Below are 16,481 nucleotides of genomic sequence, written 5' to 3'. Positions count from 1 at the left end.
CACGCCCACATCCGTTCGCCAGCTCTCATTGAAAATGAATGAGATGAGATCGTTTTGTCGCTGCGTGTTGCTGGTAGTGTGAACGCAGCTTGAAGTGGATAGGCTACAACCGCAGAAGACCACCGAGGCACTTTATTAGGTTGATGGTGTTCCTATCCTAATAAAGAGCTCATTGAGTGTATGTGGAGCGGAGGGGGGCGGGGCCGGGTCGGAATATCGCGTGTCCGGTCCCCAATCGGCCTGATGAGGCGCGCGAGGGATAAAGGCGGCCGGTGACGATGGTACGATAGAGAGGATTACGGGCGCGCGCGCGCGCGCTTTTGGTTTAAGTTTGCATTAAATTATGATTTTTGTTAACAAGCCGGTTCTCGCCTCCTCCTTGCCATCATTAACTGTGTTACAGTGTAATTTCTATGGGTTCCTGCTCATGTAAAAGCAGAGGGAGATCGTATATGATGCCGAAAAATAAAGCTCACTCAAAAATAAAGGAATTAAGAACTCAACATATCTTTACAATGGCTCTTACAAAATTCTGGAAGTCAGTCCAACGTGAATGATGCACAGATTTATGTAATAGAATCTAGCGCCTATGGTCTTCTTCCCATTTTCAATCGTCGGTGTTCCACACTTCCGTCCAGTAAGTGGCGGTAATGCAGCTAATAGTTGGTTTGCCAACTGCAAAAAGAAGCAGCAGCTGCAGCACATTTTTGTTCACTCTACCCCCTCGAAGGAACGAGGTATGATATTAGATTTGTTTCTGCCGTTAAATGTTTACGTAGCGCAATAGCAAGCAAACAAAGAGTTGGCCAAAACTGAAAAGTTTCAGTTTTTTTTACATTGTCAGTAGGTGTCACTTGCGTTTTCTAACGTAGTTATTAAATAATATTTAAATGACATTATCATGGAAACGCTGTCATACATGCAAAATAAATGATGTTTAGAGGATACTAGTGTAGTGGCTTAGTTAATTTTGCTTCCGTTTCTTTTATTGCAGTACATTCTGGATTTGAAAATGCAGGAGCTCGACCAGACTGTGACTATCGGAGCGACTGTTCCGACCGGATTCGAGTTTACAGCTGCGGAGGAGGTTCAGGAGAAGCTCGAGGCCACTGCCAGAGTTAGCAAAGACAGAGGCAGAATATATTTTAATATAACAACGGATAAACTTCAAAAGGTCAGTCATCTATAGATTTGTTGTATGAATTTTTATATAAGTTATTCTTCACCTAATTGTGACCCACTTGGTAAAATGCATTTTGGGTAATCCGATTAGCTGGACTACGCTAGACCCAGCAAGCACAACTACGTCGTGATAAGGTTTTTATCCAACGTACTTAAGACGACAGATTTTGTTTTTTTTGTTGTTGTTGTTATAAACTTATGACACCAGACTTATGATTTAACCCACATTTAGAATATATGATGGCAAACATAGCCAACAAGAGCAATAGAACAAATTTTCAATAAATTGTTCATAATTCATGGAATTTGAACCCCTTCTAAATTGTACTTGCCTATTTGAAAGTTTGCCATTGTTCTACCATTGTTTAACCGTGTCATTTGTAACGATAAGGCCATTACCACAGGTAAGACCATGGATGGCTCCACATTACTGTTATTAGCAGAGTTTCCGCTAGAAAAAAAATTGTGCCGGTCAAAGTGACCGGCAGAGGTTTAGTTTTACGGACATTTTGATCCCAGTTAACAATTTTTGGTTCCCAGAACGTTACTTTCAGGTTCCCAGAACGTTCCCTGAACAAACATTCTAACGTTCCCTGTTGGTTAGCTAGGAAAGTTTTCTTTACATTAATAGAACGTTTCCTATAGGTTAGGGGAACGTTCTCGGAACGTTCCCGGAAGGTTCTCGGAAGGTTCCCAGAACGTTCCTCGAACGTTTTCCTAACCTCTACATCCTGCCTGTACACAAATTATAGGTCTACAAACATCATATTCTACATTTTTATTCTCAAACACTTAAGAATCCTATGAATATATTATTATTAGCCTACAATATATTACAGAAAATAAGTAGGCCTAAATCAGTTTGTATTAAATAATTAAATCAGCACACAATCCATGTTTTTGTTGATTCATTGTTTAATTATCAACCTAAAATAAGTCACTAACACAGCGTTAACAAACTTTATTAAGGAACAGGAATATTTAACATGAAAATATTTCAATAAATAAAATTGCACAAACATTTTAATTAAAACTATCTTTTTGCAAACTGTAGCCTATAACTTACACCAAAATTGATTCATATACAATTAATTTATATACAATATACAATGTGCTGATTTTCACGATCCGCTCAAAACGTGTATAGCCTACTCCCAACACCGTTATCTGCAAATTTAACAAGAAAATGAAAAGACAACTCGTTACATGGACATTGGATGAAACAATTAGATGAACAATTAAAGAAACAATCTTCTGTCATGAAGTGACAGTCGCATCTAGTCTGGGCCGGGTTTCCGATACGATGTAGCTATCTAGCTTTTGAGAGCGCTCTGTACGTGCAAGGTTACTGAACGCCATGGCAAATCCACGTACGCTTCCCAAAAATGCACTTAACATGAACGCATATAATAAATAATAAATAAATAAATAATAAATTCTGATACAGTGTGTTTACCATTTTAAAGTCCTGTGTGGGGCAAATTTCAGGGCCAATCCAATTTGGTCTTCCACCTCAGTCAGCCTTCAGTGTTTTGAAGTTTTTTGTGTTGCTCCTAGAAATAGAATGAAATAATCTCTGTTAAAGTCTAAATAATCTCAGTAACGTTACATTGTATATACATTTATATTAGAAATAGAGTTAGATTTGAAGTGTAGGCATATTGTTGATCTGTAGGCTAGAAGTCCGTTTTAGCCCATAAAAATAATAATAATAATAAACATTAAATAAAATTACCATCTGACATTTTCAAATTACTCCAAGTTTTGACATGTGAACACAGGACCTGAAACCATGATGCTCTCAAGTTGGACCTGCCTAATTTCTCGAAATGTTGTATTAAAATATACATAAAAATGCATTTTAATAATGCATTTTGTACACCGAAAGACAAGATTCATTCTAATGTCTGCCGACATGTAAAGTATTTTTGTGCATTCACCACCATCCCATTTCATAGTGAATTTAGTAAACAGAAATCTTTATTAATTTTGTTCTGCAGATGAAAAACGTGAAAAAAATGGTTGAGTGGTATGCTATGGGCCTACAACTGCACCTGCTGATGCATTTGGGAAACGCAGCCCTTTATGCTGTTGGATTACAACATTATAGGCTATATTAAATAGGCCTACACGTATCATCAATATAATTCATAATAATACATTTCAGTTTCTGTATTCCCTTAAATCCTGAGCCTCGGTCAATTGCGTGATCCGTTCAGTCACATACGCTTTTGCACCTTGAAGCAGATTTTGCAAGATATACACTCTGTATTGTTAATAAAGTGGCAAAAACGGGCTTCCATATAAAATAGTTACTTTTAGATAACTCCACAAAAGAAGTTAGAAGAGTTAGAAGAAACTTTCCTATTATACTAGAGCAAATGTTGAGGCCTTGGAAGGCAAGTTTGTTCTTCCTCCCTTCAGGCTGTAGGCACTCAGCACTTCTTTCGATGCCACCTTACGCAACATTTTGCGTATAGCTGCCCCTGGATTTGCACCCCCAAGGGAGCGAAGGTAGTTCATCTATAAAACAACAACAACACCATTAACAACTAAAACAACAATGTTATATAAACAAAGAATACAATTATCTATTAAAATGGAACAATAGGCTTCTACAGATTAAAATAATGCAATTATCATGCAATAGCTGATTGAAAGGATTAAAGTGTCTGTTAATAAATGTGATTGTATATGTGCTGACAATCGATTAAAAAACTAACTTAGTTGCACATTATTTCTGTAATTAATCGCTATTATTAGCACCATTAAACTTTGTAATATATTTTTTATATTGTACCAATTTCACATATAATCTCGAAATGATTGTAGAAACATAAAGACATTTTTTTTTGGTCTTTTTTCTCCGTTTCACCTCGTGCCTAACGCCCTTCAGCCGTGAATTCACGATACAGCACAGCCTCTGCTTATTGCTTACATACATTACATTTATTACCATCTTTGTCCTTTTCTCCTTGTTGTTCAATGCAATGTCCAACTCTTTAAAAGCCTCAACATTTTGACATGGCCCAGCAAGGATTTCCTCCTCTGCTTCGCCACCTGGCACAGCCACAGCAGCCAGTATACTGCGTTGCAAGGAGAGGATGTCTTGCTGATTTTCACATAATTCCTGCAATCTCTGTAGGACTTTTGTGCGATAGTCTATGGAGAAATAATAAACATGACAAATTTCGTTCCTTAAATGTCTATGCAGTTTTTGCCATTAATTATCTAGACGTGGCCGCATGACAGTACACTTCTAATAATACCTCCTCCACTTTTTGGACTGGACCTTGCCCCCAGACCCTATAATATTTTGTGGGAAACACTATGTATGCATGCATGTTTGTGTCGAAGAGCTGCTACTGTAGCTTACTTTTTGTGGCTTCCTCAGTTAAATTCTGTGGCTCATTTAGGAGGAGATCTGACACTGCAACAAACAACAAAATAGGTTACAAAGTATTACATGCTAATGAATATAACACAATACATTTTGATTTCCACACCTTGATGGAGGGGAGACACATTTGTCTCTGAAGACTCTGGTAATGACTCTTCTGCTGTAAAAATAACAATTTATTATAGAGCTGCAGGTATAAATAAACATTGAAAAAGTTTAATATCATTCAAATGTTTACTGAATAAATCCGGAGATCTTGTCATTTGTCGTTCTGTGGGTGAGAGAGAGTAATATATTGCTTTAAATATATTTTGAATGATACCTTATATGTTAAATAAATAAATAAACTGGAGAGTATTATATTCTGCAAACCTTTGTCTTGTGGGAATGTTTGGGGAAATGGCTGATCTAAAAACACACCAGAAATGTGAAAAGTGTTAAATGTTAGCAGGTTGCTTTGAATTTTCAGAGTTTTAGAAAACTAAATAAAGCGGATGAGTGAATAACATGTATTATTACATGACTTACATTTGGGTGGAACAGGTTTTGACAATTTTTTTCTCATCTAAAATATATAGAAAAAGTATAAAAGATAAAAGTTATAGCAAAATGCATGTTTTATGTATAAAAAAAAGTAATTGACAATTTTGCTCTTCAGTGGACTTGGTATTTAGATATTTTTTTTATAAATTTTTAACAGTTTCAGTTTTAATTACTTTTTAATCACAGTTTTAATCACGTTGTAAAGTATAACGTTTCCAAATGTTAAAAAGTATAATTACTTAATGCTATAAAATGTCATTATGTTCCACTGGAGCACTCCTGTGACTTTCTGCAGACAGCCCTTACAATATAAATAAACTGACCTTTCACATGCATGTTGTGTGATTTAAACATTTACCATCTGAGGAGATGTCAGTTTCAGACTGAAATCTTCTTGGCTTTTTGAGCTGCCTCTTTTTATTTGAGGTGTCCTCCGTTTCCAAATTAGACGTCTCTGCAACAAGCCGGCATTTCTGGGATGCTTTTGTATATGAGTCTGGAAAATATAGATTGTTGCCAGAATATTACATTCCATAAAGTAATTTTAGAGATAAACCAAAAAAATGTAAACAACATTGTAAGGCTATTGTTTGGTAAATAGGCGGTCCTTACAACAACATATTCATGAGTTACAGACAATACACATAGTCTATAGACCTGTTTTAATCCTGTTGTACCTGTTCTTAGCCAAATTTTTTTAATACGGAACCGTTTCCATTTTTGTTTGTCAGGCATGGCACTTTTTTGAACCAACTGCCGTGTGTTCAGAAATGTCCAGTAACAGAATATCCCCTGTAAAAAAAAAAAAAGCTTTTTTTGTTTTGTTTGTATTTTATTAATCGGATTTTAATATTGTAAATTAATGTTACTTTAAAGTTAATTGAATACAAAAGCATACTTCAGTGGTCTCCTCCAGCCATGTGGTTGGGATGATTTCCACCAAACTGTCATCTGCAAATTCCACCACTGCAAATGTTTTCTTTTCCATCTGTTAAGAGATTAAAATAATAATAAAATTAAGCAATTAATAAAGGTGAACACATAACCAGTTCTGTACAGTCATTCAACAGCTTGCAATTGCTTGAATTATATTATTTCCCTTTTTGGCCTACCTGTTTGCAAGGTGCAAAACACGGTGATTTCGTGCGCTGTAAAATAACGGTAATCTAGCTGTGTTTGCCAGCAATGTACTGTTAATTTACAGTTCTCCTTTTTTACAGTATGGAGGTTACTTGTGTCATTTGGGAAACCAATTAATTAATTAAAAACATGACTTTAACTCAAATCAAAGAAAAACTAATATTAAAGTCAAGGGTCAAGAGCCCAACTAAAGCAAACACCAATCAGCATCATGGTAACATCAAACGAAAATAAAATAACATCTAAACCTGTCACGTTTTAATAAGAACTTCTGTAGATGTCTGACAGAAATAAAGTCAGTCTGGTTGGTAATAAGTGAAGCTGGTAATGCTGTTTGTGGAGTTGTTTAATACTCCTCTGGAAATTACCTTATTAACTATGTAATTATTTACCCAGTCAAGTGGACTATATTAGTGAACTAATGTTATAGTGAATGAGGGTATAGGCTGTGTGTGTGTGTGTGTGTGTGTGTGTGTGTGAGCGTGTATTTATCACTTTGTGGGGACCAAATGTCCCCATAAGGATAGTAAAACCCGAAATTTTTGACCTTGTGGGGACATTTTGTCAGTATATTTATAAATATTATTAAATGTAGTGGTATTAATAATAATAATATGACAGACAGACAGATGGCCGATTTCATTATAGATCTAATCTCATCTTTACAAGCCACGTCTCGCTCTCACAGGCTTAGCTGCGAGCGCTGGCGCGTACACCACCAGCGACGCGCTCGCAGCCAAACAACGAGCGCTCACGCGCTCGCAGCCAAGCCTGTGGACTTTCCATACAAAGTAAAGATGATAATATTAATAATTGTATATTTTATTTATTTTAAAGTAACGATAACATCACAGACATGATGACTGATGAAACGCAAAAGTTCATTTCAAAATGAGCGGGTTATTATCCCAAATGACGTCACACAGACTTAACGGCATTTAACGGTATTTAATTATAGCGACTAGTGGACGGTGGGGAAAAAAACCGGAAAACCATTGTTTATGTGAAAAGTAGGGGTACATTTACTGGAAAAGACAGTTAATCAATTTTGTGACAATTAAAAATGTTCATTTAGGTGAAAGCGGCAGTTATTTATCTTATTTATGTGGTTAGAGTAACTTAACGTTAGGGGCCTAACGTTATAGCCTATAACGTTAAGTTATACTAGTATGCTATAATTAGATTTTATTATTTACTTTCTTCAAATTTGTAAGTGTAATACCTTCAGTAGGGGGTTCAGTATGTTTTAAAAGTAAAATCAGTTACGTAAAAAGTACTTTACCTCAAAAATGCTGGTAGAATAGGATGTCCACTTAAAATGAAAACCGGGTTCTCTGCGCGCAGTGGTCACAACCCCTGCTTATATATGCCCGCTCATGGACAATGGCACGCAGCACAAATGTATATTTATATTATTATTATTATTTTTTTTTAAATGTAGGCTACATTTATATAATGATACCTTATGTTACCTTGTCAAAAAGTGATATACCACAATAATTTAGTAAATATAAGTTATATATAGACTTTTGAATATAAATATGTTAACTAAATTGGCTAGATTTACTGAAATTAATTAACAATTAAAATGAATCGGGTGTTGGGTACCTGCCTGGACGGGATGGGAAATATACATAACATATAATACATATTCAACAACCCATAGGTGGCGATATATGCTATAGTCGTCATAAGCATGCATGCAAGCGAAGAATTCTTAACTTAATTTGGTTAACAGCTACACGCGAGTTTACTCTATCAACGCGTGGCAGCCCTTATGGTGGAAGCATTCGGCTTTGATGTGCAAATGTTAGAGAAGTAAGTAGAATGATATGGAATAATATGTGGAAATGTATGTTTTTTTCATAGTGTGATCATTTGTGGGATTGTGAGCGCTTTCCCAGAGCTGTCTAACGCGTTTTGCACGCGGCCCTGTTAAAGGAGCTTTAAAATTTTTAAAATGCAGTGATGAAATCTATCTTATAGAATTTAAAGTAAATCAAACATGTAAGAGAAGTGCAAGGTGCATCATATGTTAATTAGTTGTGAATGAAACCGTTTTGCATACAAAAATAACGTACAGGAATCCTGCAGTTTTTTTAGTTTTTTTTTTTTGCAGGATATTGTTTTATTTATACATTGACAATATGTGCAGGAAATTTCTACAGGTTTTAGAATGAAACATGCAGGGACAGGCAAAGCAAGTTTATTAATATAGCACATTGCATACACAATGGTAATTCAAAGTGCTTTACATAGAAGAAATTAAAATAATCAAAAGAAATAAGAATAATTAAAGTACGAACAGTGGCACAGTGCTCATTCAGTAAATGCACAGCTAAACAGATGTGTTTTGAGTCTAGATTTGACTGTGACTACTGTAATAGCACATCTGGGCCCGTATTCATAAAAATTATAATTGCAAAGAGTAGCTATAGTGACAAAATCCTAAGAAAGTTTTTAGAAATGTGGGTGTTTACTCTTAAAATTAAATAAAAATCCTAGTAAAGTAATTCAGAAAGAGGTTAAAAGAGGTCTTAAGGTCAAAATTGTTAGGAGTAAGGACTTTTAAGAGGCTTAAGAGTTTTTTTAACAGGAGAAAATGACAGAAAGACGAAGAGGGAGAAGAAATGTTTTATGCACAATGGATGACAGTGAGTTGATAAGACGCTATAAATTAGATCTAAATGTAACTGGGAGCCAGTGTAAAGATCTGAGGACTGGTGTGTTCATATTTTCTGGTTCCTCAATATGGCAGCAGCGTTCTGTATGAGCTGCAACTGTTTTATGGTCTTTTGGGGAAGTGTTGTATTTCTATTCCACTGTAATACCTAGATACACAAGTGTGTTTCCTCTATATGCATTAAACAGAGGTGTAGTTGAATAGGGCATATACATACTCAGTCCAGCACACACACACAGTGTGTGCGCACAACAGATAAACAGGATATCTGACAAGGAAGAGCAGAAAGGTTTTACTTAATTTCTTTACCAGAGGCAGATGAAATACCATATAATGATACCTTGCGCTATATTACTAAATTACAAACAAATATATTTTACCCTGTGGTGCTCCTCATTTGTGTTCTTCATGACCGGACACCTGAAAATGAAACTTAAGCAAAATCAATGTAATATACTTTAGTTCAATAATAGTTTTGTTTTGTATTTTGAGAGCATTTTATATCAGTTCATATTTATGAAATAATTATGGTCCATTTTTGCCATTGAAAATAATAATAATTTTTTCATTTTTCAATTATTGCAGTATTTCAGATTAACATAGACTGGGCCTTTTAAATCCATTGTTTTTGAAGGCAGACTAGCGCCACCTGTTGAGAGAAAATAAAATAAAACATGTAATTTCATGGTGTAACCACTAGATCCCGTGCATACCATTCCGATGAAGCTATGTTTTAAAAAAATTCAAAATGCAAAACTTTTCGGTCAAAAGTGACCGAAGACCACCAGGGGTAATGTGGTCTTTCATTCACTGCAATACAAGTTTACAAGTATGACGTCCTGCTTTTGAGAAACCTGGAAATGTGAAGTCAAAATACTCGCAAAGTGGGACAATGGGTAAAGTGGGACAGTTAAGCTTCTTAATTTCTATCTTTACATGTAAATTATTCCATTACTAAAAATCAACATTGAGCTCATCATAAGCAAGTATGTGATTAAAAAAAAATAGGTTATATGGCTATGACATCACTTCCGGGGGTGTGGCACATCATATTCAACAACCTTACAGTAAACCGTGATGGTAAAGTAAAATGACATAGCATTCTGAGGTGAATAATGTTAAGATTCTAAAAATTAAAACACTCATGGATCATTTGTAATTGTTATATATTTTGTTATAGGATGTAATGGTGAATCGGATCTTTTAAAAATCACATTCATATGAATCTTTTTGTCTCTAACCTACAACTGGGTTATATTGGTCACATGGTATACATTGGCTGCCAGTGTATAAAGAGCAAACTAGCACAGGTCAGTTCTTTTCACTTTTCAGTGTCCCCTCATAAATGTACATCTCTTAGAAAATTACAACCTTAGTGATACTAATGTTGTGTTTTCTTTTTAAACACCTAGGCAGGTTTGATGCATGTAGTCAATTGGAAATTGCTTTATCCACTGGAAGCCTCAATGGTGCAAAGTGAGGTTATCCACCACTAGGTCGGTCCAACACCTATGTGTCCTTCTGTGTGCATTTATCACAACAATAGTAGCTACTTGTTTACTACTGGCAAATAACCTTAGGAGCTAATCTATTTTCACATCCATCCATTCGCCAAAACCTAGATGTATTTTTATGTTTTTAATCCAGTCTCTACTTTTGCAAGTGTTCATCTATTCCTCAGTTTATCATTTTGCTGATTTGGGAGGAGGCTGCATTACATGAAGGACACAGATGGGTGACAGGTGAATGATGCACAATAATGTTTCCCTGTATTCAGCAGTTGGGTTGGTGTCGAGAACACATCTGGATACAGAGTCAGTTTTTATTTTATTGTTCCTGTTGAAATAAAACCTCCCTCCCATTTGTTATTGTTTTAATAAAACTGTTAAACTCTGTAGTGAAATTGTAGTGTTGTTTTGTTCAGTCTTGCCAAATAGATTTCGGCCCAACAGTGTATGTAATTGTAAACCATAAAAAATGAAAAATCTTTCAAATAAACCATGAAAAATCTTTAAAATTTATATCATTTCTATATTATAATTTATAATATAGGTATAACATACCTGATTCAAGTCATCAGTTGAGTAGTAAATTACTTAAAGACCTGAAACATTCCAGGAAAATGGTAAGGAAACCCTATAAATATTAAATATGAGCCCTCAACTGCCTGTTAATGGTAAGTGATATTAAAATAATAACCTGCAGGGAACGTTCTCTTTAGGTTATAAAATAACAACCTGCAGGGAACGTTCCCAGAACGTTCTCTTTAGGTTATAAAAATTAAACCTAAAAATAACCTGCAGGGAACGTTCTGGGAAGGTTCTCTTTAGGTTATAAAATAACAACCTGCAGGGAACGTTCCCAGAACGTTCTCTTTAGGTTATAAAAATTAAACCTAAAAATAACCTGCAGGGAACGTTCTGGGAAGGTTCTCTTTAGGTTATAAAATAACAACCTGCAGGGAACGTTCCCAGAACGTTCTCTTTAGGTTATAAAAATTAAACCTAAAAATAACCTGCAGGGAACGTTCTGGGAAGGTTCTCTTTAGGTTATAAAATAACAACCTGCAGGGAACGTTCCCAGAACGTTCTCTTTAGGTTATAAAAAAGAAAACCTACAGAGAACGTTCCTAGAACGTTCTTATTTGGTTCCCCAAAAAATAACCAAATGAGAACCATATGGGAACGTTAGGGGAACGTTCTGTGTTTACTGGGATGATATGCCGGTCAAATATTTCGCCTCTTAATTAGTCAAGTTGAGGAAAACTGGAGGCAGTCTATGTAACTTAAAAAATGACATAATCAGGCCGTATAGAATGCAACATATTATTATTAGCTTAACTTTCAAATAGACGAAAAAAAAAAAAACCATGAACGTCCGATTGGCGTCAATCAACGCCAATTGTTTTTTACTGTGGTTTCACACACATTCACTTTTTGAAACATTGAGGCACGGATGTACCTAATACAAATAAATAAAACATCTCCAGTTAACTAGCAGATCATTCATTTAGTCCGTTACTAAATAAGAGATCTAGCGCTAAAATCTGTTGTTTTTGAAATCAAGCTGAGCGCTCGTGTCCGCTGCTATCAGTTGCATGGACGACGCGCTGCGCGAGTTGCGCAATCTTCACTAGGACGCGCGTTTCAATATATCGCCGTTGCGGAGACTATTAATTCCGGTGAAATCACAAAATAAAATGCACACAAACGTGTCCCTGCTTGATATAGACTGTAACCATGCACTGATGAACATAGGCTATTCAGTTTTGATGATCGAGAAAAAAAACTGCACGAATGCGCGGATTAGAAGCACTGATCTATCTATAATGAGATGTTCCTGATTCACCATCGTCTGGCCTCTGAAAAAAGCTTTTAAAGCTAGTCTGCCTGGGCCTGGCCATATTTGAAACGTCTCACTCAATCGTTCGTTGTTTAGGTCTATATTGCAGCCGTTTTAGGCGTGCGCTTTATTTGAAATGCAGCAATTACCGGACAACGGAAACCCTGGTTATTAGGTTAATGTTGATAGTCTTTCTTAAACAAAATATCTATAGTTTTTTTTTGTTATGAACAAATAGCCTACAAGAAAATTTTTGTAGTTCTACAAGATAATTTTTGTTTAGGAGCACTCCTATTTGCACAGTCAAAAATTTAAGGGCACAGTCAGTTAATGTATTTGTGTGGAACTGTTAATGCATCACAAAATATAGCGTACATATGTAATATGAATCTATACAAGCTACCAGTTAGTGGTACTGCATTAAAAATAAAATTAAAAAATTATGATGTGTAGCCTATTTTTAAAACCGATCATGTGTACTGTATCCTATAATGTAGGGTCTGTCTAGTAATTTTATAAGTTTGATTTTAAATGGCTAAAATCATCAAGCTAAATGTATTGGTTGGACATTTTCAGTGTACGAAAGGTTGTGGACAATACATAATACAATATCTCTTTCTAAACTAGAACAACTGATAAGTGGTAACGGGCAATTTCATTGTGGGCAAAATGGTGCTTTTAACATTATTTGCAGTAGTGCTTCGGAATATGGGCGCATCAACTCAGCCAACCTTCTAAAAATATATTATTTTTAGAATTGACCTCTTTGTAGACAATCAAGGATTAAAAATAGAAAATCAAGCAAAGATTTTTTGTCAATCATGCTGTCATAAATCTTGTAAACAACACTTTATATTGCATTGTTTGTTATGAGATTTAATTTTGTCTTTTTTTTTCCTCTTCAGAATCTAATAAGAATCAGAAAACAAAGAGACTGGAATTGATTGCAGAAATCAGAGTTGTTTCAAAGCAAAAGGTTTACCAACAAAATATGAAAGCAAACACAGCTACGTTGTAAAAAAAATTGTTCACATCGTGATCTTTATTTCTTACATACTTTAGACAAATGTAGGGTTTTTACAATAATTGAATCATATATGTGTTGCTGAAATGTTATGCCATTGTTATATCATCAGCACATCCTGCTGCAACATTTTAGTAACTTACCACTTCTTGGTGCTGTCATCAAAAATGTTTTTTTTACCACGTTGTCTTCCAAAGCAAAGGGTTAACCAACAACCAATTATGCAGATTTGGTTTGAAAGTTGGTAGGGCCATATTGTAAAGAGGATAATATTCAAAATGTTGGTATTAAGAAAATGCGAGAAAGTCAGTCTTGGTAATATAAGCAAAATAACATTATTTCCTCATATAGCAAGTCCCATTGCCTATTTCTTTGCCCCACCATCAGAGGTGGATTAAGGTGGTCAGGGGCCCCATGGCTGTTCTTTGTGTGAGGCCCCCCTTAATCATTATGCTTTACTGGAAAAATGTATTTAGTGCCATACATGGTCGACACACAAATAGTAAGGTGAACTGGCATACACATTGAGACAGCCAATACTACAGTGTTTTCCTCTGTTCCTTAAAGTGGTGGACCACCGCAGAAAGAAAATGAAGTATAATGAGAAATTGAACTTCACAACTACAAACAAGCACAAGGGCCCAGTGCTTAGAAGCAGCCCTTTAATTATGATTAAGAAACATCGGCACTACAACCAAAACTAACATCAACAGAGATGTAATTGTAAAGAATACCAGATACTACCCTCTGCCACCACAGCCACAAAACAATTACAAAGGAAATACGTAACTATAAACTGCAAAGCAGCAGAATTCCCTGCATTCACAGTTCAACTGCAAGCTGGTAACTGCTTTTAGCTTTATAAACCAACTAGGGTTGCAGCGGAATACCGGTTTCACGGTATACCACGGTTTGAAAATTGACGGTTATCATACCATGTACATTTGCTTGTTTACGGTATTGAGAAAAAAATGCAACCGCACGGAGAATCTCACATGCGCGTTCGCATCTCCTTTCTCCCTTGTGTGGAGCGGTAGTGTAGCGGTTAGTGCGCTGCGCTACGAACCTGGCGACCAGAGTTAAAAAAAAATATAAAAAAGCACCTGGTAAGAGTAAGTTATATTGCCTATATGCATTGTATAGTCTTTAAAACGACACCTATTTAGTGTTCGCTAAGCAAGTAGTTATTAATTAATTTAATGATTTCTTTTCCAGCACGGAACGTCAAAAGTATGCCAAAATATTTACTTATTATGTAAGCGATTCAAGAAAACATACAGTATTTTTCTCATTTCCTCATTATGTATAATTAATATGTACCTAAATTACAACATGCTCACATACTTAGATTTTTTTTTTTAATGCTACAATAATTTTACAAATACTTTTAAATCCTTAAATTAAACTGCTTTTTTTTTATTTATGAATTTATAATTAGAATTTTGGCTGTGTATGCAGAACAACAGAGAAACCGACGCAGAAATGTAAATGCAAACCTACGTGTTGGCCACTACTGTCTGCTGTAGGTTCAAAAGAGACGTATAAATCAGCCTTTAGATTGAAAGCATTTGCTTTTGAAAAGTATGCTTGTTTAAATCTATTAATGACAAGGATTGGACCTAAGTTACAAGTGTAAACCGCTTTACTGTCATCACAAAGGACTGTGATTGTTGCATCCAGAACAATGCTGAGAAAAACTGGTGCCTCATGACAAAGCTGTTTATGTGCCGCTTCAGAAGAGGTTGGACAACAATTTACACTTAAGTAGTGATTAGAGATGCTCCGATCGACCGGCCAGGGACCGGAATTAGCAGATTTTCCGCATGCTCGGCCGGATCGGTGACCGACCGGTCAGCCTCACGTCTTTCCGATTCCAAGCCAGTCCGTTTTGTTGCCAGCAGCGCAGGCAATAATGTCACAGCCGCCCGTGCGTAAACATGTCATTGGCGTGGAAGATCTTCACTGTGAGTGAAGAATATATAAAGTTCGAAATGTGTAATAATTGTAAGGCCAAAGTAAACCATGGGGGAACCACCACAATAACTTTCGGAACAACAAACCTAATTAGACATTTAAAACACCATCACCCAGCTGAAAATGCCCATTTTAAAAAAGAAGCTTAAAAGTGAAAGCGGCTAAAGCTAGCCAGAGCTCAGAGCCAGTCACAAGTCAGCAGCCTCTCCTATCATCCCTTGGAATGAGCAGCGAAAAGACCAAAGCAATTACGAGGAAAATTATGGAATTCATGGCCCTGGATGACCAGCTGTTCTCCATATTTGAGGACAGAGGGTTCAGAAATCTGATACATTTCCTCGATACAGAGTAGGTGGTTATTTTCCGACGTCGCGTTGCCCGAGTTGTTTAATCTCATGTCATGTCACACGCAGTCTGTTATCTGTCAACATTTGGGTACACAAATCCGGGAGATGGGAAGTGGGGTGCTGGATGGCAGAGGCAGGCTAAATACTATAGAAATTGTGCCGTTGTGATTTAATGTGCTGAGTAACGTAATTTTTCCCACCGTGTCCGATATTAAAATCAGTGCGACACACATTGCAAAAGGCGTGGGCATTGTCGATATGGTTTCGGGATATGAAATTAAATTCTTCCATCCAGCTGTTGTTAAATGTACATGTATTGTTGTTTTTCACCGGAGCACCAGCTGAGTCTTCTCCTCCCATCTACCAGTGATGCTTGATTTAACATCCCGCGTCTACTGCCTGCGCAGATATCAACAGCGCGAATGGGTTTTAGGTTGCCAGGTTGAGGTCATAAACCTAAATAATTGTTTTGATAGATGAGTAATAGAGAAAAAGGTCAATTTATAAAAATAGTGGAAAATGACATTTGTTATATAAAGCAACTCATTTGCAGTTAATTGTTATTTCTACCTCTTTCCAGTCACAGAGCACTTTATTTTGAGAGTTGTTTAAGTGAGATGATCCTGTAACTTAGTGCAGTTTGGGGGAAATTGTAATGTTTAATAATTTTATTATTATGAAAATAAAATGTTGCATTGAAGAAAGGTAGATTTGGTTTGTATATGTGGTCAATAATAGTTCTTAGAAAGAAAAACGGAATCGGAAAAAATCGGTATCGGCAGGTTACACTCGCAAAAAATTGGAAATCGGAATCGGCCAAGAAAATTGCAATCGGTGCATCTCTAG

The 16,481-nt window shown here is 36.0% G+C and overlaps 1 protein-coding gene across 1 annotated transcript in view; it reads left to right on the top strand.

The window, feature by feature from the left end:
* Nucleotides 1-683: 683 nt before the first annotated feature.
* The window catches only part of thumpd3 (THUMP domain containing 3), an 85,867-nt gene continuing 70,069 nt past the window's right edge, over nucleotides 684-16,481 (top strand). The window contains exons 1-2 of the mRNA XM_052131152.1: nucleotides 684-737; nucleotides 995-1,174. Coding sequence (XP_051987112.1) covers nucleotides 1,013-1,174 — 162 coding nt within the window. The 5' untranslated portion in view covers nucleotides 684-737; nucleotides 995-1,012. The remainder of the gene's footprint in view (nucleotides 738-994; nucleotides 1,175-16,481) is intronic.

Source organism: Xyrauchen texanus, chromosome 7 (assembly GCF_025860055.1).
Source record: "Xyrauchen texanus isolate HMW12.3.18 chromosome 7, RBS_HiC_50CHRs, whole genome shotgun sequence".
NCBI classification, from domain to species: domain Eukaryota; kingdom Metazoa; phylum Chordata; class Actinopteri; order Cypriniformes; family Catostomidae; genus Xyrauchen; species Xyrauchen texanus.
Note: the sequence above shows the minus strand (reverse complement) of the source record. Positions and strands in the feature narration are given on the sequence as shown.